We start from the raw sequence: 25,087 nt of genomic DNA on the forward strand, positions 1-25,087 counted from the left end.
AGTAAGTTCTTCTACATGCCCTATTGCATCCATCTGCAGTAATTAAGAAAAAAAAAAGTACCACAAAAATGCCAAAAAAAAAAAAAGTCTGAAGCAGGCTCAAAAATTCACAAGTGTGTGACTAGGAAACCAAACTCCCACTGATGACGCACAACGGACTGCCAGGGTGAAATGTAGCAGCAGGAAACCCAGCACACCTTCACCCTGTGTGAATGCTGCCTAATGACTGCACTTAAAATGAGCAGCTGCACAATATCCTATGTGGCCTGTCAACTAGAAATTCACTCAAAATCTCTTTAAACAACCAACGCTCTAAAATTAAAGATAAAAAAAAAAAAAAGTCACAGGAGAAAAAGAAAATATATTACACATAAAAAAGTATGAAAATATTTTGACCTTCATGGTGCCTCTGGAATTTTAACAGTCTTTAAAATAAATGGATCACACAGTGACTGTAGAGAGTGGAGGCGGTTTCCATCCTTTAATTCAGTGTCACGACTTGTGTCCAATCCTGAAGGGGGCGCTTTCACATCTCAAATCGCTTGAGTCTCCAATCGTCGAATCTTTTTCACCACTAAGTCAATGTTAATAATTGGGTTGAAATACAAAGCCCAGTAAAACAAGCAATTGCAGACGAATTGTGGGATCACAGGCCAGAAGATAGCAACAAAAAGTCCTTGGGTCGACATCTTCCAAAAATGGCCCCACATAAGCCGGGGGACAGACCTGAAAGTTTGAGTTGAAAGGCGTTAAAAGTAAATCTGCCATTATGTGCATTTTCAGTGGTTTCATTCCCATGTGCAATGTTTTCACTCATGAGACGTGGCGTGAAAAAAAAAAACAAAAATATTGTGGCATGTCCTATCTTTCTGCATTTAGCGATTTTCTTCTCACCCACATTTCCCTATGGAATCTCAGATTCATCGCAATGTTCGTGCAATGCATTTTTCGCACAAGAAAATCATAGACGGCTGTGATGAGATTCTTAGGAAAAAGCATGGTTGACACAAAGAAAAAAAAAAAAAAAAAAGGATATATTTGGAGTATTAGCCGACCCGAGTATAAACCATGTCAATAAGTTGTGTTTTTTTTGTGGTAAAAAAAAGAAAAAAAAACCAAAACACACTTATTGACTCGGTTTATACTCAGGTTGGCTAATACTCCAATATATCCTTTTTCTGGTAAAAAACACTCTGGTAGCTATACTCGCGTACACACTAGGTCAGTGGTGGCGAACCTATGACATGCGTGCCAGAGGCGGCACGCAGAGCCTTCCCTGCTGGCACGCGCCACATCGGCCGCTCACCACTTGTGAATACCAGCAGGGGCCGCGGCTCCCCTGCCGGCATTCACAAACGGCACTGCTAGCCGCGCTGATCCCGGCACACACTGACTTCAGTCTGCAGCTGGAATCCCCCTCCCCCCTGCCCCGACGTCTCCTACTACTTGGTTCCGCCGGGAGGGGGCGGTGTCCAGCAGCGTGTGTGTCAGAATGTGTGCCGGGAGCATATTAACACTTTCTTCCCCACTTCTGCAGCAATCAGCAATTCCCAGCAACCTGATTGGTTGCTTGGTTTGGCTGATTCACCAAACAACCAATCAGGTTGCTGGGAATTACCTATTGAGGCAGAAGTGGGGAAGAAAAAGTTAATATGCATGCCGGGACCATCGCTGACCAGAAGAGGAGCTGAGCTTACAGGAGGAGGAGGGGGGGGGGGGGGTAAGTATGTGGGTCTCGGGAGGCGCACTGTGGGGTGTCACTAATGCATGGGGGGGCCGCTGGGAGGGTGTCACTAATGCACTGGGGGGCCGCTAGGGGGGGGGGGGTGTCACTACTGCACTGGGGGGCGTCTCTAATGCACTTGGGGGGCCGCTGGGGGGTGTCCCTAATACACTGGGGGCCACTGGGGGGTGTCCCTAATGCACTGGGGGCCGCTGGGGGGGGGGTCACTATTATCGCTGTGGGGTGGGGGACACGATTACCGCTAGGGCCGCTGTGGGGTGGGGGTCACTATCACCGCTGGAGCCGCTGTGGGGTGGGGGTCACTATCACCGCTGGAGCCGCTGTGGGGTGGGGGTCACTATCACCGCTGGAGCCGCTGTGGGGTGGGGGTTACTATTATTGCTGCAGCGTGGGGGTCACTATTACTGCTGGGTGGGGGTCACTATTATCGCTGGGGGTGCTGGGGGTGTCACTATTACCGCTGGGGGTCACTATTACCGCTAAGGCTGCTGTGTGGTGGGGGGGGGGTCACTATTATCACTCTGGGGGGGGGGGGGGTGTCACTATTACCGCTAAGGGCCGCTGTGCGGTGGGGGTCACTATTACCGCTGGGGCTGCTGGGGGGGGGGGGGGGGGTGTCACTATTACCGCTGGGGCTGCTGTGTGGTGGGGAATGTTTACATGTGGCGGACATGGGCAGGGCCGCTTCAAAATAGACAGCGTGCAGATTTTGACTACTTTTTGGATGCGGAAATGCTGCAGAATTTTCCACAGAAATTTCCCCTGAGGACATTCTGCAGTATTTCTGCATCCAAAAAGCAGTCAAAATCTGCACGCTGTCTATTTTGAAGCGGCCCTGTCCTTTTTAGAACGACGGGGGTAAAATCATATGTCGTGATAAGCCCCGCCCCCTGACGTATTGGCACTTTGCGATAAATAAGTGGGTTTTAGGTTGCAGTTTGGGCACTCGGTCTCTAAAAGGTTCGCCATCACTGCACTAGGTAAAAAAAAAAAAAACCCACAACGCAATACTCGGGAGGTATTGGTTTATTATATACTAGGTAAAAAAATGCAACTCACAGCCATGCAGTAATGTCATTTCCTGAATGGCTGTGAATGATTGAGTGCCAGCTGTGATTGGCTGGCGCTTTATCCAATCGCAGCGCTTACTTACACAGCGCTGATGGCGGGGGAATTCAAAGCCAAGCATGAAAAAATAAAAAGGTGCTGAAAAACTCTGCTTATACTCAAGTATATACGGTAAATTAAAAAAAAAAAAAAAGTTAAGTAAACAAAAATGAAATTTTGCCGCAATTTTTTCACGGTGGTGATCTTGCGATGGCCAGTGTGAAGGCGCCCTTATGCTTTATCTGTGCACTACATAGCGCTCATTGAGTGCCATGTAGCCTGTAAAGAAGAAGGCAGAAGCAGTTGAAAACCACTTCTGCCGTCTTCTATGGGTCCTCGGCTGTGACTAACACCCAAGGACCCAATCGCCTGATTGCAGGAGCATTAATTCTGCGCAGTACTTTTGCCATCCGCCGGGATTAAAGCCCAGCACCAAGTGCCGTAAATTTACTGCGCTTCGTCCTTAGAGCTTATCCAGTTTTTTTTTTCTTAAAGATTCATAACCTATCCTTAGGATAGAGCATCAATATTTCATGCTTGGCAACCCACCAGTCAGATGTGGCATTTGAGCTTCATGACCGCTTCAAACATTTCCTTCACGCTTTGCTTGGTATTGCAGTTTACTAAAGCTTTAGTGCAATACAAGTGAACAGGACCGAGTTGCAACAACAGGCAATGCCAAGGTTGGCAATGAAGGGACCCTGTCCATCTACAGAAGGGATGGTTCTTGGGAAGAACATTTTGCAAATCCTCTGAATAATGTTACTCTGCTGTAGGTTATAGATTTGTATGAAGACCCACCATTAACATGCGATTATGCAGTCAGGAGGAACACTTACCGTAGTTGGCTGGTCGACCACAGTCTCCAAAATGAGAATAATTCCAGCACTGAAAGCAGCATGGCATTTACAATTATAAATCGAGAGGTCCAGTAATGTACTTCTAGCCAGTCCCATGCAAACTCAGCAAGAAGTTGATATGGAAGAAACACATACTTAACAAGGAACTCCCGCCACTGTGGCCATGATGGATCCTGCAAGTCCTGAAAAAGGCATAAAGCTATGGTTAATGTACACATATGTATTTTCCCAAAGAAGCAGCAGGCAAGCTGGTGTAAAATACCCTATGTCTGCTAACAAACAGCATAAGTAAATTTTGGGCCTAAGGGTATGGAAAGTCCATGACAAGTAACTGTAGTTAGGTAAACAATGTGACCAAAATTTCTTATATAAAAACACACAAAAGCAGTAATGTAATGCAAATTTACTAAAGTATCAATTATCTTGATGCTTGGAATATGCATCCACATTTGTATATGCAGTCAGCCACACACACTGCATACGCCAACTCAATACATACATCAAGGGGTGCAGAACCAGTCACTTCAACAATAAGGTCCCATTTACAAGGTGCCACTATAGCATTCTATTGCAGGCCACTGAAATCATTGGCCAGGCTCATACAGATTTTGAAGTCTGGATTATGGAGAGAAATGAAAACCCCAAAAACAATTACATGGAGTTTCTGGTTAATCCAAACTGCTTATATTGACACATCTAAAAATGCAACAAGTCTTCATGTTCAGATCGTTTCACATTACCTCCCCTATACTTCACACCTAAATATAAGTCATGTACTTCTGAATCTCAGCAGCTTGTACTCCAGAGCGGTTCTCATGGCAGCTTATTTCCAGGGGAAGAGGTTTGGGAGTTAAAATTCCCCATGCCTGATCCTTCTTGCCACCTGTCAGACCAACAAACACCTACAAGAGTAGTCCAGCAGTCCAGTCACCTATATCGGAGGTACAGAAAACACCCACATACACCCCCTAGTATTGAAGACTCCTTCAATAGGTTTCCAGCAGTTGAATAAGAGGCAGTTTGGAAGATTACAGCTATACTATGTGTCAAGTTTGGGGGACAATTTTTCCCCCTACTTAAAAAGCACGTACTTTGGGCTGACAATTGTTTTTTTGCAGAAGATTGAGGTTTGTTTCAGCTTCTTCACATCACTGCAAGTCAATAGGAGGTCTGTCAGTGAAACTGGACTGGCGACTAAGTTTCCCTCTGCTCTCTCCTCTCCTGCACATTCTCAGCCAATTTATGACCAAAGTTTTTTTTTGTCATAAACAACTTTGTGGTCATAAATTAGCTGATAAAAATGTGGAGAGGAGAGAGCAGGGGGAAACTAAAGGCCCATGTACACTGAATGATTTGAGCGATTTTTAGCTTTCAAACGACCTGTTGAGTGACCGTTTTGAGCGATCTTTGCATAACTCTAGTAGCTACTTAAGAGTTAATGCAGGCAGAGCAGAATACCGCTGCGATAGCTCATAACAATGCAGCTGTTTTGTATATGCAAACAGCTGCAACGTTCTTGGAGCTTTCAGCTGGTGTCCTGCTAACTGCCAGCGGAATATCAGCTGAAAGTATACCATCAGCGCCGCCCGCTAAGAAAATCGTGTGGCGCTGATAAGTCACCAGTCTAGAAATCACCGATGAACGAATAGTGCATGAACCGTGCACGATGGCGGTGCGTTTAGACAATGATTATTGCTCAAGAAATGGCTTTTGAGTGATAATCCTTGTGTCAAAATGGGCCTTAGGTCATCAGTCCAGCTTCACTGACAGAGCCATTGAGACAAGGCTCTGTTCACACTTCCATCGGCTCTGTCAAATGCCAGAAAAATTGTGTAGTCAAATGATCATACCCGTGGACAGAACCAAATTATAGCCAATGGGTTCTGCCGTTTCCATTATGTTAACAGATTAAGCATCGGTTTTAATTTTCATTCTATAACAGAACTGAGAACACACTTGGGAGGGCGGAGGGGATTTATTTAGGGTTTTTTTTGCCTTTAAATTAAAGTCTGTTTTGCTGTAGGCCACGTTGCCTTTGTGGCAAATGTATCAAATGTCATATTCGGATGAATTCATTGTATCTTAATAGGTCTACAAATGTGAATCCACTCCAAAAGAAGTGGAAACTGTGGCGTAAAAAGCGAGATTGCGACAAACTGACTTAAAAGTCACATTTCTTAAGTGTCTAAAAGCCTCACTCCACTTAAACCATACACTTTTTGTAGACACTATAAAGTGGAGTGAAAGGTGTACAACAGAAAAAAGTCAAACCCTACTGTGCAAAAATTTGCGACTGATGACAAAAGACTGCTGCACAATCTTGATTAATTCCACCCTTATAGACTGCAGTTTCTATATACAGCAGAAGACAAGTGGTGCAAAATAATTAACCTACTAACCGACCCCATCCTGACGTCTCCATCACAGTGTGCGGCACTACCATAACTCCCAGACAGCACGCCCGCTGCCTTGAGGTTATATTCAACTGTGATCTATCCTTCAACCCCTACATCCAATCTCTTGCCCTAACATGTCAGCTGCACCTCAAGAACATCTCAAGAATCCACCCCTTTCTCACCAAGTACACACTAAAAACGCTTACTGTTGCCCTCATCCACTCGGCTCGATTATTGCAACTCGCTGCTGATCGGCCTCCCCCGCACCAGACTCTCCCCTCTCCAATTCATCCTGAATGCGGCAGCCAGGCTTATCTTCCTGTCCAGCCGCTACTCAGACACCTCTGCCCTGTGCCAGTCACTGCAATGGCTGCACATCAAATATAGAAGACAATTTAAACTCACTACCCTCATCCACAAAGTGCTCCACAGCACCGCCCCTGCCCTACGTTGCCTCCCTCATCTCAATTCCCCACCCAGCCCACGCCCTCTGCTCACAAAAATCAGACTAAGTGCCCCTTTAATTCAAACCTCTCATTATCGCCTCCAAGACTTCTCCAGAGCAGCACCAGACCACTGGAACGCGCTACCCAAAAATATCCGGGCAATCACTGACACACTAAACTTCAGGCGTGCTCTAAAGACGCACCTCTTCAGGGAAGCATACTACATCCCCTAAACCAAACCCCTCTGTATTCCGCCTCATAACATGCTCCCTGACCCACAGGCTGCAATCCCTGCTAGCCGTAATCATGTGGCATCTGTAGTCATCCTGATTCCGCCACTATATGGCCTGATGTGTATAGCATCCCTCTCTCCACCCTGCCATACCGGGCACATCTCCAGCCCCTTTACCTTCTGTATCACCCCATTACTTGTAGTATGTAAGCTCACTGGAGCAGGACCCGCACCCCTGTTTCCATCGATTACTTCATGTAACCGTGGTCTTGTTTTATTTCCAGTCTTGTAAGCGCTGCCGAATAGGTTAGAGTTATATAAAGATTATTATTAACCCCATTCTGAAAATGATTGTCAGCCCTCAATACTTGCAGTTAATTGAAAAACCATTGCCCTGCAAAATGTGCATAGGTTTTAAGCATATAAGATAAGTCTGTATTAAGAACCCATCATATTCTCGGCTAGGGCTGGCTGAATAGCTTTGTAGCCACGACCACACTGCCCATCACAGCTATTCTTTAGTTTTTGCTCTGCCCCATCTACAGTCTGCAATTTGAGACTGTCAAGCAGGCAGTCGCCACCATTTTCAATCAAATCTGGCAGAAGAGAAAGGGGACCATACACTTGATGGATTCAGAGTGCTGGGAGTCAAGCCTAAATGGGACGCTATAGAAACAAAATAGCAGCAAGATTCAGCAGGGCCACAGGTGCAAAGCTTCGTAGCTGGCCCTGCCAACCTGAGGACATGACAGATCTGCCTAAAGACTATGTGCATCATGTATCTGAAGCATGCTTTAAAGCTGAACCTTAATTGGGCCTATACAAGAAATATACCCAGGGGTGAGCATATATTATAGTTTACGTCAACAGGGGGGCACTGACTGCAATTGGTCTTCAAATCACAAAAGTCAGTCTTGTTAGAAATCAGAAAAAAAAAAAAAGTTAGATTAGTTTGTTAGTACTCATGATGTTGAGCTAAATACAGGACCATACCAGCTTACCCGAATGCCAGAATTGCCACGTAGTGCACTTAAGGCTACAGATACCTGTAGATTATAATATACAAAAATCCCTCACTGTCCCTTTGTTACATAACACAACTAAACAGGTTACATTTAATTTCAGATCTCACAACAGCACATTTTACATGTCCAAGTGGCTTTTGGTAATTACTATTGCTGGACAGACTTGGACAGTAAGCTTTCCCAGTGTCACTAAATACACCAACAGGCATTTTTTAAATGCCCACTGTTAAAGATCATTGGAACCATGAGAAGTAGAGGTTTGGAAAGGTGGGGGGGGGGGGGGGGGGGGGGGAACACATAAAAAGGGTTGTCTGCTTTAGAAAAACAGATGTGCATAGCTTCATTTTACCCACAAATGGCCACTAGTAGGACACTCTTTAGCATTAACAGCTGGGGATGTGATCAAGTTGTCATAAAGGACAACCACAGAAGTGTTTCCCTCAGATGTATTTAGGTTATACTGGTAGACTGGCATAAAAGTAGGATTAGTGAGGACTCAAAAGGATTGGACCGCCAATGATCCCTAAAAAAGATGTACCCCTTCAGCTCAGGGCGGTTGCTCTTAGCATTAAAAAAAAAAATAAAAGAATTCAGCTGATTCACTTGGAAGAGGAGGGAGGAAGTCATCCAAAGTGAGAAGTTGGAAGAAAGGACACAGCAATTAGAAGATCGATGCCCATTTTTGTTTTAACGAGTTATGCTCTAGCAATCGGACCCTTGCCATCAGGGATTCATAGCCCATAAATACACCAGAAATGTACTAGTGGCCAAAAAGGCCAAATGAGAGCACATTACGAATATTTTAGCTATGTAAATTTTATTTAAAATAGAAAAAATAAAAAGTTCCCAGCACTTCCTGAAAGTTCAACTTTATATTAATCCATAAAAATGGCAGAGGTAATACCTGCACACACCAGCACCAGTTGTGTGCAGCCACTACCTCATTTTTATGGATCACTATACACATCTCCAAGGGTCCATTGGAGCTTCCCTGTGCACTCCTCCAAGCAACTTTCAGGGTGAGAGCAACATTTGCAAGATGGAGTGAGCTGACCTTTTTTCTGTTTTTGCATATGTAAATTTATTACCATTACAGTCCAATGACGTGAAACTTACTATGAATTTGGTTATAATGTCTTCTTCATCCTCCTCCTGCAAAGGACATGTAGTGTGAATGAACGGTAAAAAGGTTTCTGTGTAATCAAACAAATACATGTATAACATGCTGAGCCGGGGTGAGCTCTTGAGAGCATACAGCAGAAATAGGGATTTTCCAGGGTTTACAGCCTAGGAGAAGAAAAAGACAAGTTCATACTTCTTTACCGGAAAGAGCTAAACAAGCAGTTGCTTTTTGTAGCTAAAATATCCAAAGGGAAAAAAAAAAAAAAAAAAAAAATCGTCAAACAGATACTGTATACTACTGTGCTGCCAAGGGTAAGCAATAAATCCCCCAGCAATAAAAGCTAATCATATTGGGTACCAGCAGCAGGGCCTCATCAGTCCTTTATCAGGAGACCCTTCTAATCAAACTTTTAAAAGTTTGCCTAGTTTCCACATCCCTTTAAGGTGCCCATACACCCAAGATAGGCTGAAAAGTGTGTTCAGCCAACAGGTATCCTTTCCGACACCCAAAAAACATGCATGTTGGACTGAGAGTGACCAAAGTTCTTAATGCTTGGAACAAAGTACAGTGATACCTTGGGCTAAGAGTGCCTCAGCTTCTAAGCTTTTTGACTTGAGAGCAGGCCCTCTCCTGAATTTTTTCTCTTATTTAAGAGCAAAAACTTGGGTTAAGAGCCTTGCTCTCAATGGTGTTGCCGCTGCTGACGGTGGCCCAATTGAAAGCAATGGCCTGCCTGCCAGCAACCCCTGCAGTGATTTTCGGGGAAGGGCTTTCCATACAAGCTCTTCCCTGAAAATCATCCCTGCTGTAGTGTAAAAAACACACGCACACGCGCCTCTAGCCGCCGTTGTTCTCCCTGCATTTTTAATGCCCGCCTGCTGAAAAGCCTGAGAGCAGTGCAGGTAGAACAACCGATGGCTAGACGTGCCTGAGCCCCGGTAGACAGGGGTGTGTGTGTGTGTGTGTGTGTGTGTGTGTGTATATATATATATATATTTTTTTTTTTTTTCACTACAGCTTAGGATGATTTGCAGGGAAGGGCTTATATTTAAAGCCCTTCCTGAAATCATCGTGGGAGTGCCAGCGTCCAATTGCTTTCAATGGGGCAACGCCATCCGGAATGGATTAATGGCTTTTCCATTCATTTCAATGGGAAAAATTTGATTTGACTTACGAGTGTTTTGGGTTAAGAGCTCTGTCACGGAACACAAACTCTTAACCCTTTGCAATCCAATTTTGGATTCAGGGTTTCCTAGGAGGCTTTCGCTTTCTGCCATTTTACAATGGCACCATCTGCTGGCAAGAGCCAGTGCTGCTATGAGACATGCCAGAGAGGCCCCCGAAAACAGAGCGGCCAGTAATATACAGTAAGAATACCCTGCTGGTCGTCTTCCAACATCGGAAGCTATACAGCCTTCAATCAAAATGTCTTTAGATGTCAGACAGTGGATTGGAAAGGGTTAACCCAAGGCACCACTGTGAATGCTTGGAACAAACTTCCAGCAGATGTGGTTGGAAAGTTAATAAATGACTACAAGCTGCCTGGGATAAGCATAAAAAGGAATATATGCTGTTGAGCGTATGGGCCACTCGACTCTCCACATTAGATGGCCAGTCGGTCTTGCTGACACTGGCAGGCTCTGCTCACTTTTGTCTAATATGTATTGTCTCCTTGATGGTTACATAGTTGTGATATAAGTTGAAACCTCCCATTTCTTAAAATATTTCAGTATGTCCATTTTGCTAATTACGAAGAGGTACGTACCAGGTTTTAAAGCAGTAAGATACAACAGGAAACTAATTTCACACGTAAAGATAGAGTGTCATAGTAGAAGGTGTGCTGTACCTTATATTCCCATAAATTCTGAGGTGGCTTTACCCCAAGTGTTTTGACTCTCTCCAGCTCCATGATAATGGCTTTCCTGTGACTGTTGCTCTCTATGCTGTATGGCTCCTTTGAGAATTCCTCCTCAGCCAGTGTCAGCAGGAGCCTGTGTCACAGAAGTAGCTGTTAGTTCACAAAAGCCAAAAAGTTATACAAGCTATAACCCAATTCCAAACACATTATAGCAAAATACCAAAGTGTGCACAAATATAAAAATCAGACTGCCAGTTCAGTAAAGAGCAGGACGACAAGGGAAAGATCAGATATAAAGTTACCACCTTGGCTGACATGACTAGCACCAAATTACTTCATTTTATCTGTAAGTTAAAAGGCCATCCTGGTGATTGGTTACATAATAAAGCTCTTATTCTGGCTTTCTTAGGCAGCACTGGCTTTCAAAAATCGGTAGCAAAATTGTTCATTGCCTTCAGAGGGATTGTGCCAGAACACAAAAGTTTAAAGGGCTTGACTGGTTAGAAGAGAACTTAAAGTTTAGAGCCACATCACTTAACAAGGGTAACTTACTATCCTAAGCCTTAGTGATTCAGCCCCGCAATTTACCTAGTCATAGCCAGAAGTCAGGTGACCGCTGCCTGCCAATCAGAGGCCACAGTCACAGTTCAGATTTGTTGCATGTTGTAATGTGAGCACTGATGCCAGGAGAACAAGTAGTGATGCTACGGCCTGCCATTAAGCAGTAGACTCACCTGAATTCGGCTGTCAGAGACTGGGGAAATCGAGGAGGTGCAGCATGGATCACTGGAGCCGAGGAGGGCAAGTACCCTTTTGTTCTGTAGTAGTGGTATGCAAACAAATAAAGATCGCCGCGCTCCGGAACCCAAGGAGATTAAAAATAGACTCCATCATCCATATTATATTTTTTTTATTCTTGCGACGCTTTTGGGCAATAAAATCTTTGCCTTACTCAAGCATAACACACACACACACACACACACACACACACACACACACACACACACACAAAAAAGGTTTCCTTATGCTCATCACGATGCACGCCAGCACTGGGGCCATCTTGGCGTCATGTGATCGGCATTACTTCCTGTCCATATGACTCCATGCGTCACTTTTTTCCCTCAATGAAATCTCAATTCTACAACCTCATTCATAATGACCGGTGTTTACTATGATAGGGAACCACCTTTTTCTACTACTAGTATCCTTCACTGATCCATTCATAAATATTCAATTTTACTATACTGAAATACTTACTACCACAACCTCTTATTCTATAGAATTCATTACAAAATCATAATTACATATCCTAGAGATTTTTCTAAAAAATATTTTAATTACCAATCTAAAATTTACTATCATTGTGCACTAAAATATAATATTAACGTATAAATTACTGTTTATAATAAATACTATTTCATGTTGCATCTTAATTGATAAATAAATGACCATTAGAGATGAGCGAGTAGTGCCTTAGCCAAGTATCCTCCCGCTCGTCTTTAAAGATTCGACTGCCGATGCGGGTGACAGGTGAGTTGCGGCGGTGAGCAGGGGGAAAGCGGGAGGGGAGAGAGGGGGATCTTAGATTTTAGTGCACAATGATAATAAATTTTAGATTGGCAATTAAAATATTTTTTAGAAAAATAATAATCTTTAGGATATGTAATAATGATTTTATAATGAATTATGATTTGTTTATGAATTGAATACGAATTCTATAGAATAAGAGGTTGTGGTAGTAAGTATTTCAATATAGTAAAATTGAATATTTATGAATGGAACAGTGAAGGATACTAGTAGTAGAAAAAGGTGGTTCCCTATCATAGTAAACACTGGTCATTATGAAGGAGGTTGTAGAATTGAGATTTCATTCAGAAAAAGTGACGTATGGAGTCACATGGACAGGAAGTAACTCCGATCACGACGCCAAGATGGCCCCGATGCTGGCGTGCATCGTGATGAGTGTAAGTGAACCTTTTTAATCTCCTATATAAATGTAGATGTATTTATAATGTGTATGTATGTTATATGCCTGAGAAAGGCAAAGATGTTATTGCCGAAACGCGTCGCAAGAATAAAAGAATATAATATGGACGACTGAGTCCATTTTTAATCTCCTTGGGTTCCGTAGCGCGGCGATTTTTTATTTGTTTGCATACCACTTCTGGATCTCACGGCTCGCAAGAGAGCTGCATCCCGTGGACGTCTCTCCGGTTATCTGGATTGTGAACCCCGAGTGGTTAATAAGCCTTTGAGGACAACAGGTGCCAGTGGATTCTCGATATTGAGAATTCCACTGAGCACCAGGTGAGTACTCACAAATACTCACTACAGATTGCTTGTTAAGAACTTCATGGTTTGATAAAGAGACAAGAAAACTTGAGCTTGGCCATTTACAACACTCCCACTTGATAAGCATTGAGCGAGACCACCACTTTTTGTTGGGGGCCTTCAGAGCCCCATTCAAAGGATTGGTAGAGGCTCCAGTAATTCCCCCCCGCCCCTCATTTAGAAGTTATTCCCCATCTACAGAATGAAGGATAACTTTCTAACTTGGCACAACACATTTAACTCCCCAGAAACCTCTGAGCAATGACAAAGATATTGGTTTGCAAAGAGTAAAAATTCTGAAGCAATTCTCATTAGAGAATTTGTCATCAGGTCCTAAGAAAAATAAGCCAGCAGGTGCACCCAGTGAGTAGAACCACAAGTACCATGCTCTGCATGTCAAGCCCCTTCTCGCTTGGCCACCACATTTCTGAGATGTAGTGGAGGTGGCTTTTTGCCATTGTTTTCTTGGAGCATTGAAGGGTAGAGCACCAAGATTAGATATTTGCCATATGGCTAGTAATAGTATTTACCAGGATAAAGTATTGCCAGTATTCTCACCTTCCATTAACTCTTCCTGATAAAAATCTGTCTTTGTAATGAGACGCCCATGGACCCAACTGCTCAAGCCAAAGGACTACCTCTTCAGGGGTCCATTTAGACACTGGCTTGTGAACCAAGAGATCATGTTCAGATTCCCGACTGCTCCAATGATACACCAGTAACACTACCTAAAGGCACAAACAATGAGGAACCATTTAAAGAAAGAGACTAACCATTTCCTTTTTAAGATCTACTGCGGTTTGTTTCACACAATCTGACACAGTGGTATTCAGTAAGCTCCCTCTATAAAATCTCATAGTGGGGTCTTAGACTGCCCCAATGACTTGCTTTTTGAGAGGGGTTATCAGCAAACAGTGAATACTGTCAGGTGAAGCTGCAGCGAGTCAGGCATTAGAGATTTAACACAACCCCCCCCCCCAAAAAAAAAACATTGATGTAATACAATGCCGGCTCAAATCTGAGCCAAAATAGAGACACACTCCAAAAGGGACTCCCATTCTGACAAAAAGGGAGTTTAAGTGTCCTATGAATATATTCGATTTAATTTCTATCTAAGCCCCTACTTATCAAAAACATCGGTAACCAAGATGTCAAAACTGCAAGAGAAAAGAAAATAAATAATGAGCTATTGCCTTTTCACTCCATTGGATTATAATGCTTCTTGAAAGCCTTTAGTTGGGATGAACCTGTGTTGCACTGTCGGAGTTGCACTGTCTGCACATGCTCAGTAGTGAAGCTGCTCCCCTATAGTCAGTCTGGGAAAATGGAGTAGTCCGAGCTTTAGCTTACTGACCCCACAGCCCTGACATCCATAACTCTTAGAGTGCATATGGTAGTCTTCAAAAAGAACCCCCCTTTAAAATAGCGCCCTGAGTGTGACAAGTAGCATAATCATCTACTTCTTTGTACACACACTAACAGTTGGAAAATTTGAAAATAAGATGTTTACAAAAAGACCCCACTCACCCATAGTGGTCAATGGCTATATGATTTTACAGCCCCTGACCAGCAATGTGCAGCCAGCAGCACTGTGTGCATTCATCCTTACACCACTTACTGCAACGCCCGTTAGTGCAGTCAGCACTCCTGAGAAGAAGCCGCCTCCACCCCTCTGTTGGTTAGCTCGCCCTTCCCTGGAAGACGATTGATTCTGTTCATTGCCATACTTATTGAAAGCCTGCAAGGCCCTGCCAATTTCAGCATTCTGCTCAAGGTCCTCATACTTTTCTTTTATGGCATCAGGAAATAGTTTTTCAATGACATCCCTGAAAAACAGAACAAAAACCTTGTTACAAGTTAAAGTGTTTTGCAGTAACAAAAGCATTACAGAGTGCCATTAGAATCTGGTATTTGCTCCAAATTAGATCGGAAGATCAAAAGGAGTTAAACCTCTATATGAAGGATTCTCACACCCCTTCAATTATTCCAATATAAGTGCAGGCTGGCTGAGATGTGATGGAGGTCATCCAAAGTTTTGTCATTTCCTTCCAATTCTCCGCTTAGTAACGGATTACAAACTATAGGCAAAGAAGAAAAACATCCTAAAATATTGTGTTGAGTGATCGTTTTATTGCCCAAGTAGATGTAAAATCCAAGTTAATGGATGTAATATGCAGTGCTAAAAGGGCATGGATTTACATTGGACCATTCAGACAACACGCACCCCTGTGAGCGAGGCCTTACCTTACGGAAAAAATATATATACTAAAACAAGCATTAGCAAAGACAGCAGATTCCCTATAAGAGAAACACTTCAAAGGAAATGCACCCCCCATTTTTCTTTTTTTTTTCTAATTAAGATGGGGTAGTAAAACAATTTCCATGTTTAGTGTATTTTCACTTTCGGATTGTAGATTTGTATTCTATTGCCTGCACAGGATTATGGAGGAGAGGCATGCTGCCTGAGCTGCAGTTAGCAGCATTTAAAGAGATGCTTTACAGCAGCCTCATGGGCCATAGCCACAGTGGACAGGAGGGGACCCATTGACTTCTATGGGACATTGTTCTCGGCATAATCTGACATGTGCTGAAGGCCGGGCTCACACAAACAGGTCGGATTCCACAAGCGGATTTCTGCACCAGAAAACCTGTGATCCTTCATGGAAACTGCAATTGATTGCAAATGCATGCAGTTTTCCCGTACGGATGTATACGTATGCACAGCTTATCCTCCGCACGGAGGACAAGTCTCTCCCCCCTCCAGCCGACTACTTGTGAGCGTTTCTGCCGCTCATATGCAATGTTAATTGCATATGGTCTGCAGATCGCTTGCATCCATAGAATCTATTGAAACTGTTTTCATAATTGCGACTAACTAGTACCTCCCATTTACTTCTATAGATGTTACAGAAACAGCGCAGAACAGCCAGTTCCTCCGCTTCTATACCCCTGGTCATCCATAGCATACAGACTGACAGCCTGCTTATGTATAGGGAAAGAGTTGTAAGCCCTAACGCAGCAGGCACGGAGGCCCAGTATAGCACGCCTCTGACTCGAGAGCTCCGTTCAAGTCAACCCTCAAAGTGTTTGTTCTGAAATACTGCAGGGTTTCAGAACAGCTTACACGAGAAGCACTGAGCAGATCTGGCCTAGACTCATAGGATGGAACCGCTAACAGATTCCCTTTAACATAACCCCTGCAAGTGTTGCAGACACCCGGCATTACAGTCTGTATCTCTAGGAGTGTCTGCACTGCCAAGGAAATCAAAGAGGGGGATTTATCATTTTATGGATCTTCTTACAAAAATGTGATCTTGTAACCAGGTTTAATTCTTCATGTACATAATTTCCTTTTCCACGCCTAGGATTGACCTGGTCCTGCAGTATTTTTTTTTTTATTACAGATGGAGTTCCTTGTGGAAGGGGGGCATAGTCATACATAATGGTAATCACCAGAGTCTGCCAATGAGCCATTAAGTTGGCAGGACAGTTGCAGAACACAAGTTCTTCATTTCTCAAAGCTAGTCTCAAATAAAAAGAATTTTAAGCATAAAGTAAGAAAGATTAAGAATGTCATGTAGCCCCCATCTGTACTTACCTAAGTAGTATGTTCACTTTTGGAAATCCTTCCCACTTGTCACGACATTCAGGACACTCCGTCTTCTTTGAAGACACCCACCACAGGGCAAGACAATGTCTGCAGAAGCTGTGCCCACAGTTCAGGGTAGTTGGGTTCACCAAGATATCATAGCAACAATTGCAGGAAAACTCACTAACTGATATGTTCCGGTCTAGTTTTGCTCCAGAGCCGTTCTCATCATTGGCACTTTCTAACTTCACATCCTCCTCCATGGCTGTCATGCACGAACCGTCAGCCACTCAAATAAGGAAGCCGGGTCTTCAAAAAGATCATTGAAATCCTCTGGTCATTATTAACCCTGCAAAACAGCAAACTTTAACTTCCTCGTAGCTACGATTACCAACACTGCATAAATATATAAGCAAAGGTGGCAATTCCGGGTTTAAAAAAAAAAAAAAAAAAAAAAAAAAAAAAAACACCTGACAATTTCTTAGTTTCTATGGTTGGCGGACCCTGCTCTGCATGCAGTAGCTGAAGAGCAATTAGACTTATTAGGGCGTATGTATGAAGAAGGTCAGGCCACTGGCTTACAAGAGTCACAATTTGGGTGTGTGCACCAAAATGATAGCTTTTACTCCTTTCATAGGACCCTACTGTTGTGTATTATGGGCAAATATGAGGGTACCACGTTATTTTTGCAGTGCAATATGGGGTAGAAAAACAAGTAACTTGAATTACTTCAACCCTTCACCACCTCAGTCTAAAAGTCCTGTGATTACAGCAGCCTTGGCACCAACTTAAAGCAGTTGAGCCAAGATTTTCATTTATCTCCTATCCACCTAATATGTGGGGAGACTGTGTGTTGTGGTTTTATGGGCCCCCATTAATTGGAACATATCCTTTATCTTGTGGATAGGGGGCATGGCCATATCTTAGATCATCATGTGTATGAGTGTACTCATAAGGTCAAATTCCTTTTAGGCTGACTGAATTTTCAGACCAATCAAACAAATGCCAACCAGCTATTTTTAATACTACACAGCTTATGGGGATAGAGGATCGCTAATACAATAGTTCGTGCAGCGAGTATTTTTATGCGCACTGAAATTTAATGATCAGCCAACAAGCAAGCATTCACTCATTCACTGGTTGATCATTGGTCCTTTTACATAGTCTGATTGTTGGGTAAACAAGTGTTTTCAGAACTTTGAGGCCTGCATTAAAAGACCTTAAGGCCTCCTTCCCACGAATGGATTTCCGCCGCGTAATTCGCAGCGAAAATCCGCTGCGTTGCCCGCAGCCATTAGGTTCTATTGAACCTAATAGCTCAGTGCTCATGGTGCGGAATTCCACCGTGGAATTCGGCACCATGAAATCTCCCGTCCTCACTCGCGGCATGCTCTATTTGCCGCGGGTGTACGCGCTGACGGCTTCCATTGCAGTCAATGGAAGCCGTCCGTTCACGCTATCTCCCGCTGTAACACAGCGGAAGATAGCGTTAAAATGCTTTCCCGCCTACCGCCGCCGCGTCATATGACGCGGTGGGCTTGTCATGTGACGCGGCGGTGGGCGGAGAAGAGTCATGCGGGAGCGAAAACGCCGGAGCCGCTGGCAAGTATGGGGTCTCTGGGGGGGGGGGGGGCGCCGTGACAGGCTTCGCCGTGGAATATTCTGCGGCGGAGCCCGTCACGCTCATGTGCAGCCGGCCTAAGAGTTAAGGCTGGTTAATTCGGGGCGATGATCGCTCAAACGACAGTTTGAGTGACAGCTTTGAGCGATCATTTTACATAAACTTTTAAGTAGCTACTTGAGAGCAATTAAGTGTGCAAATGAAGCCTTAGCTGAAAGCAGTTAATAACCCGAGGCTCTTATCTGCTTTCAGTTCTTTTGTTCTGCAGCGGGAAACAATGCTATCAGCACTACCCGCGGAAAACTGCTGATAAGGCTGAATGACAATTTTTTAGGTTGGACTGAATTTAATGACCCGCTAGCAGTGCACGAAAAGTGCACGATGGGCGCCCATTTAAACACAACAATGATCGCTCAAACTATCACTTTTGAGCGATCATGGCTCCGTGTAAATGGGCCTTAAAGGGGTTGTCCCGCGCCGAAACGATTTTTTTTTTTATTCAATAGGCCCCCCGTTCAGCGCGAGACAAACCCAATGCATGTGTTAAAAATGGTTCTTCCTTACCTTACTAAGATGGCCGCTGGTCTTCTCCCATGGTGCACCGTGGGCTCTGTGCTGGAATCGGCGATGGACCGCCTCCTGATTGGCTGGAATCGGCACACGTGACGGGGCGGAGCTACGAGGACCAGCTCTCCGGCACGAGCGGCCCCATTCACCAGGGAGAAGACCGGACTGCGCAAGCGCGTCTAATCGGGCGATTAGACACTGAAATTAGATGGCACCATGGAGACGGGGACGCCAGCAACGGAACAGGTAAGTGAATAACTTCTGTATGGCTCATAATTAATGCACAATGTACATTACAAAGTGCATTAATATGGCCATACAGAAGTGTATACCCCCACTTGCTTTCGCGGGACAACCCCTTTAAGGCTGGCTCACATGGCTGTAAGCCTAAAATGCTTAGTGGATCATGCACCATTTTAGCGCTGTGGAGCCATTGGTGACTCAGCCCATCACTGCTTATGACAGCGCATCTCACGCACAGTCCATCTGGTTTTCTTTTTGTCTATATTTTCCACGCAGTTGCTTTGCAATGGCATAAATATACGCAGTCCATTTGCAGTATAGTTGTCCCTAGAGAACAATGGTCACACACACACACACACTACAAAATGGAACATGCTGCTTTTTTGCGCTTGATCACGCAATTCCTATACGCTAATGTGAGCGAAACCACATAAGGTCATGCATTTATACAAACTTGTGATTTGTGTGATGCGTTAACATTAGAAATTCCCATTGATTATTTTTTTTTTTTTTTTAAATACAAAGTCGATCTTGCATTACAAAACGCTTTACTAAGACAATTCCAATACAAGAATGTTACATTCGCACATCTATACAACGCTCGTAGACATACTGTAGTAAAGTTAAGTACTCGGTGGGCTCTGTATGTAACTTCTAGCAATCATCATATGAACGCTGGGGCCGGCACAAGGTTCTGGCTAATTCTTTGTAGATATTACAGTTCAGTCTGCGATGGTTTATCGGCCCAGCAGTGAGGAAGAGCTGTAAAGTTTTAGCTATGATGAGCAATGCTACCTGGAACAAGTCAGGAGTGGCAGCTGTAATAAAGTTTTGGGCACTCCGTCTGAGAGGACAAGATTGTCTTAAAGTATAATGGTCTAATATCTGACATGCCATTGTGATACGTCAGAAGTTCTGATTCATGGGGGTCAGAGTGCAGAGAGAACTACTAATCGCTGGAACGCAGAAGAGTGCGCCGCTCTCCTTGAAGGGAGGTGTTAGAGGAGTAGGACCTGGGCCTAAGACACACAACCATAATTCCAGTCTGTCTACAACTGATTAGGCCAGCAAATAGACCCACAGTAGTCAATGTGTCAAATCAAACTGTTTTTTTTTTCTTCCACATAGGTTTACAAACCCAACACGCAGCATTGTGATCCCATTTGCATTTTATCAGCACTAACTGCAAGTTAGCAGTGGACTGTCTGACGGTCGGTCTACTCCTGGCTGCGGCCCAGACTCTCCCCCTGCCCATTGTTTTAAAAGCCACACCATCCAAGGTCATCAGGTCCAACCCCCTGCTTAGTGCAGGGTTTACTAAATCATCCCAGACAGATGTCTGTCCAGCCTTTGTTTGAACACTTCCACTGAAGGAGAACTCACCACCTCCCATGGTAACCTGTTCCACTCATTGATCACCCTCACTATCAGAAAGTGTCTAATATCTAATCTGTGTCTCCTCCCTTTCAGTTTCATCCCATTGCTTCTAGGCTTTCCTTGTGCAAATGAGAATAGGGCTGATCCCTCTGCACTGTGACAGCCCTTCAGATATTTGTAGACAGCTATTAAGTCTTCTCTCAGCGTTCTTTTTGCAAGCTATACACCCCCAGATCCTTTAACCGTTCCTCATAGGATAGATTTGCAGACCGCTCACCATCTTGGTAACTCTTCTCTGAACTTGCTCCAGTTTGTCTATGTCTTTTTTTAAAGTGGGGTGCCCAGAACTGGACACAGTATTCCAGATGAGGTCTGACTAAGAAGAGTAGAGGGGGATAATTACCTCACGTGATCTAGACTCTATGCTTCTCTTAATGCATCCCAGAATTGTTTGCCTTTTTGGCTGCTGCATCACATTGTTGACTCATGTTCAGTCTATGATCAAGATAAAAGGCGCAGATCAATTATACCCAAGTCTTTTTCACATGCACTGCTGCTTAACCCAATTCCTCCCATTCTGTATGTGCTTTTTTCATTTTTCTTGCCCAGATGTAGGACTTTGCATTTCTCCTTGTTAAATACCATTCTGTTAGTCACTGCCCACTGTTCAAGCTTGTCGAGATCTTTTTGAATACTCTCTTCTCTAGTGTTAGCTATCCCTCCCAGCTTTGTGTCGTCTGCAAATTATAGTGAGTATAAAGGTAGCTTGAGAGCCACATATGGCTTGTGGACCTCCTGACTATCCAGCAGCCTCCGACAGATATTTAGGATTTTGGTTTCATTCACTCAAGTGAAGTTTCCATTTTTTCGGTTGCATCAATAAAACAAAAACAAAGAGTTGGATCTGCCATATGGCGGGCATCATCGGCACCCATTGACTAACGGGTTCTGTTGGGTTTCCATCACTGTCCGTTTCACCAGAAAAAAAAAAAATCAATCGAAAAAAAAAAACTAAAAAAAAAAAATCATCAGACGTGTGCACTACAAATTTTTCCTCCGGTCATGGAAATCGCAATGTGGTTCCGCGAGTGTGCAGGAAGAACCGCTTTTCCATAGCATGTAACGATCGGAATTTGCTGTGGATCCGCGGTGTGGACGCCGACCGCAGATTCTGCAATGCAAATCCAGTCGTGTGCAGCCGGCCGTAGTGATTAATGCAAGACCATCAAGGAGATAACTGCGTGGGGTCAGGATGGCGCGAGGGCCACGCCAGCATTACACCTGCCTGCACCGGAGCATTTTTCTCTCCATATTATACATATATTGTTTTTGGGGGTTTTTTTGCGCTAAATTGAAAAACACAGCGAACACGTGCACATAGAAAAAATCCAGTGAGAGGGTCCAAATATGCCGTTTTGGTGCGCTGAAATGCTGCATGGACTACAACTGTATATGCCTATGTGAAGGAGCCATGGCTTTAGGGCGCTTTGCACGATGATGGGGTTTCTTCCCTGCCACCGTCTTTAGCACAGAGCTTCCTACCTCAGAGGGTGGCTAGGGTGCCCAGTTACAGCTGTCAGAGCTCTGCCACCACCTGGCAGTTGCTGAACAGAGCAGTGTGGAGGTGCGCCAAAGCTCAGAATCCAAGATGGCACCCACACCACCCCCTCTGCCAAGCGCTGGCTACGTCCTTCGGGGAAAGTGGAGAGCCGGTCTGGGTCCAGACCTCATGAAAAAAATGGCGTGCCGGATGCAGCCCGTGGGCGGTGAGTGTGACACGTGGTGTCCAGTTATAAGGACAGCTGTGTCACAGGTCATTCTAGCCCATCGGTTTATGGCTTTGGTAAGCCATCTGTGATCCAAGGACAGAGCTGCTACATTACAGCAGGCTGGGGATACAACGTTGCAGACAGTTCTACAACAGCAGGCAGCCCACCTCCGGGGGTGGCGCCACAGGGTCAGGGACGGAGACCCTCTCCAGGGGGCACCGCGGGGTCAGGGCTGTCACGGCCATTGCTGGCTCACCCCATACAGGTGCGGTAGGGCAAGTGACCCACATAACAGCTTTATGGCCCCCCTACTGTGGATAATAGGAGCCCGTCAGCCTGGCATATGGCATGCAGTGAGCTGCCCGGGCACCGCAGCCTCACATCACAAGGTGGCAGGGAACTACAGCCTGGCAGATAGAGCAATAAATCACAATGGCATTTATAGATGTCACAGTTTATAAACCCAAGTCCACAGGTGACAGGACAAGTGGCAGCACTGCCACCTGTGCACATACTCTGCTGCCACGTAAGTCAGGCGGGCGCTGGACAGTAGGTCCAAGCTCTGCACACCTGTGCCGCCCCCCAGCGGCCACACCTGTGCACTCACCTCCCCGCCGGGACACTGAGAACAGCTGTGCACTTCCACCTCCCGTCAGACAGCTACCCTCACAGCACGCACTTAAGTACCCGGCGAACGCAATTACCTTGTTTGGGTCCACTTGAAGCTCCCGAGGGTGCCGCCATCTTCCCAGCGTCAGCGGATCACCCTTTCTCCTTCCGCCTGACATCCCCGGCTATTGGCGGTGTTCTGCGCATGCGCGGCAGCTGCTGTCAGCTCGGGTCAGGGCCGGTGTGGTCACGTGGTGCGGCCTCCCTCCGGTGTGTGAGGAGAAGCTGCCGGTGTTTACCTCTGTGTCCGGGGATAAAACTGCATAGAATTAGGCAACCGTAGATTTCCTTTACTTATAAAAGGCAAATTGGATAAAGGGAGTTTATACTTGTCATAGTTATCAAACTGCAATTGCAGTTGGCGTCAGAGCAATAGTGGGCGCTGGACCGACTTCACGCGGCGTAAGCACAATTGCGCACACCTTAGCGTGACTTTTTTTGTGCTTTGAACGAAGCTTCTTTGCGTTCGTATTGGCGTATTGCACTACTTTTTCTGCCAGCGCATGGCAAGCGAACACAGTGTTTCACGCATCTCTGCGTATCCAGCATGCACCTGTGCATCCCCATTGACTTCTATGGGGAAGGTTGGTGCACAAATGTACAGAAAGATAGAGCAAAGGCTAAATTAAAATGTAAACGCAAAATACATGCATGTGAACCAACCCAATGAAAGCAATGGGCTGTAGTCACTGCGTATTACGTACGCAAATCCGTCAGTGCGAAGGAACACTCGGGGTACTGCCAAACTGCGGGAACAGTATACTGTATCCAAACCCCCCAATAAGATCTGCACGAGTTTGTTGGGCCGCCTGTCCACGGGCGAATTTTCATTGCATTCCCCGCGGCGATAATCCGGCCGCAGGGAACGCAGTGAACGCCTTCCATAGCGTTGCTATGGAAAGCGCAGCCCTCCTGTCCACGAGCGGAGAATCATAGCGATTCTCCGCTCGCGGGCAGCAAATCGCAGCATGCTGCGATTTGCCGCAATTCTCCATGGTGAGGCTGTCTGTCAGATAGGCTCAGTGCGTAGAACCGTCAGCAGGCTCCTGCTCCCCGGCGGCGGAGATCCGCTGCGGGATATTGCAACACCCGTGGACAGGCAGCCTGAGGGTGCGTTCACACGAGTGCATAAACGGCGCGTTTTTGCGCCCAATCGTATAAACGTGACCATCTGAGGCGTTGGTTTCCAGTGTATTCGTTCGCACGGGCGATTTTACGGCGCGTAAAAACGGCAACCCGAAAAAAAGACGGAACATACGCGACCGAAATACGCGCCAACGCATATTCGATGGGCGAAAAGATAGTTTGCAAAGTAGGAACAAACGATAATACGCTTTCTAGCTCTGGTCATGATCGCCGAAAAACGTTCTTTCTGGCGATTAAACGCTGCGCACGTGCGAACGTAAATACGCCTACGCTCGTGTGACCACGCCCTTAGAGAGTACCTGCGCTTTCACTTTGGAGCGCTCCTGATTGGTCGCACGTGTTTGGTTCCTTCGAGCAGCTGAAGATAGCCCCATATTGTGCTGCACAGGACTGTCTTCAGCTGCCAGGAGGGGGCACAATCGGCAGATGGAGCAGGAGCGCTCTGGAGTGAAGGTCCGGGTACTCTAAGGGTTTGGTGCATAGTTAGCTGCAGGATTTCACTCACTACATTGAAATGAATGAAAGTCCCAGTGGATATTCTGCAGCTGAGGGCGGTGGTGCCAGGTCTTCAAGGCTCGGTGGTCATCGGTGCCAAGCTCATCAAGGGCAACATCAACTTTAAAAAACTCCATACAGACATCACTCTTGGTCGGAGCTGAACCTACAACTCCGGCCCCTCAAGGCATTAGTACTAATGACCGTTACTACGCTTGTTTTTTCTTTAGAGGAGGAGAGCAACAAGCATAAAGAGAATATAAAAACTCCATACAGATGCTGCCCACAGGCAGTTTTGCATTGCGTTCGCCGCGGGGAACGCACTGAATGCTTTCGATAGCGTTGCTATGGAAAGTGCAGCCCCCCTATGCACGAACAGAGAATCATGGCGATTTTCTGTTCGTGGGTGGCAAATCGCAGCATGCTGCGAATTGCCTCAATTCTCTATGGTCAGCCGATCTGTCGAATAGTCTCACCACAGAGATTTGT

General features: G+C 45.2%; 1 protein-coding gene across 3 annotated transcripts; it reads right to left on the reverse strand.

The window, feature by feature from the left end:
- Positions 1 to 341: 341 nt before the first annotated feature.
- Positions 342 to 23,063, reverse strand: BFAR (bifunctional apoptosis regulator). 3 transcript variants are annotated; one of them, XM_066576197.1, is made up of 9 exons: positions 22,993 to 23,063; positions 16,721 to 17,060; positions 14,741 to 14,948; positions 13,681 to 13,850; positions 10,780 to 10,924; positions 8,927 to 8,962; positions 7,787 to 7,831; positions 3,691 to 3,893; positions 342 to 726 (listed from the first exon to the last, which is right to left on the reverse strand). In XM_066576197.1, the coding sequence occupies exons 2-9, from the start codon at positions 16,981 to 16,983 to the stop codon at positions 534 to 536; spliced, it is 1,263 nt and encodes a 420-aa protein (XP_066432294.1). In that variant the 5' UTR covers positions 16,984 to 17,060; positions 22,993 to 23,063; the 3' UTR covers positions 342 to 533. The 3 variants fall into 3 exon arrangements, with proteins under 3 accessions (XP_066432294.1, XP_066432292.1, XP_066432293.1); XM_066576195.1 differs by having other exon boundaries at positions 8,927 to 9,097; XM_066576196.1 differs by lacking the exon at positions 7,787 to 7,831 and having other exon boundaries at positions 8,927 to 9,097.
- Between the last annotated feature and the right edge of the window lie 2,024 nt (positions 23,064 to 25,087).

The sequence above is a fragment of the Eleutherodactylus coqui genome, chromosome 8, assembly GCF_035609145.1.
Source record: "Eleutherodactylus coqui strain aEleCoq1 chromosome 8, aEleCoq1.hap1, whole genome shotgun sequence".
Taxonomy (NCBI): domain Eukaryota; kingdom Metazoa; phylum Chordata; class Amphibia; order Anura; family Eleutherodactylidae; genus Eleutherodactylus; species Eleutherodactylus coqui.

Excerpts from the sequence above, each read along its gene's own strand:
- BFAR (XM_066576195.1), bottom strand. The coding sequence starts at position 16,983 with ATGACAGCCATGGAGGAGGATGTGAAGTTAGAAAGTGCCAATGATGAG. Across the intron at positions 13,851-14,740 it reads CTGCACTAACGGGCGTTGCA|GTAGTGTTACTGGTGTATCA; the intron begins GTAAGTGGTGTA and ends TTGTGCCTTTAG. Across the intron at positions 9,098-10,779 it reads AGAATTTATGGGAATATAAG|GCTGTAAACCCTGGAAAATC; the intron begins GTACAGCACACC and ends TTCTTCTCCTAG.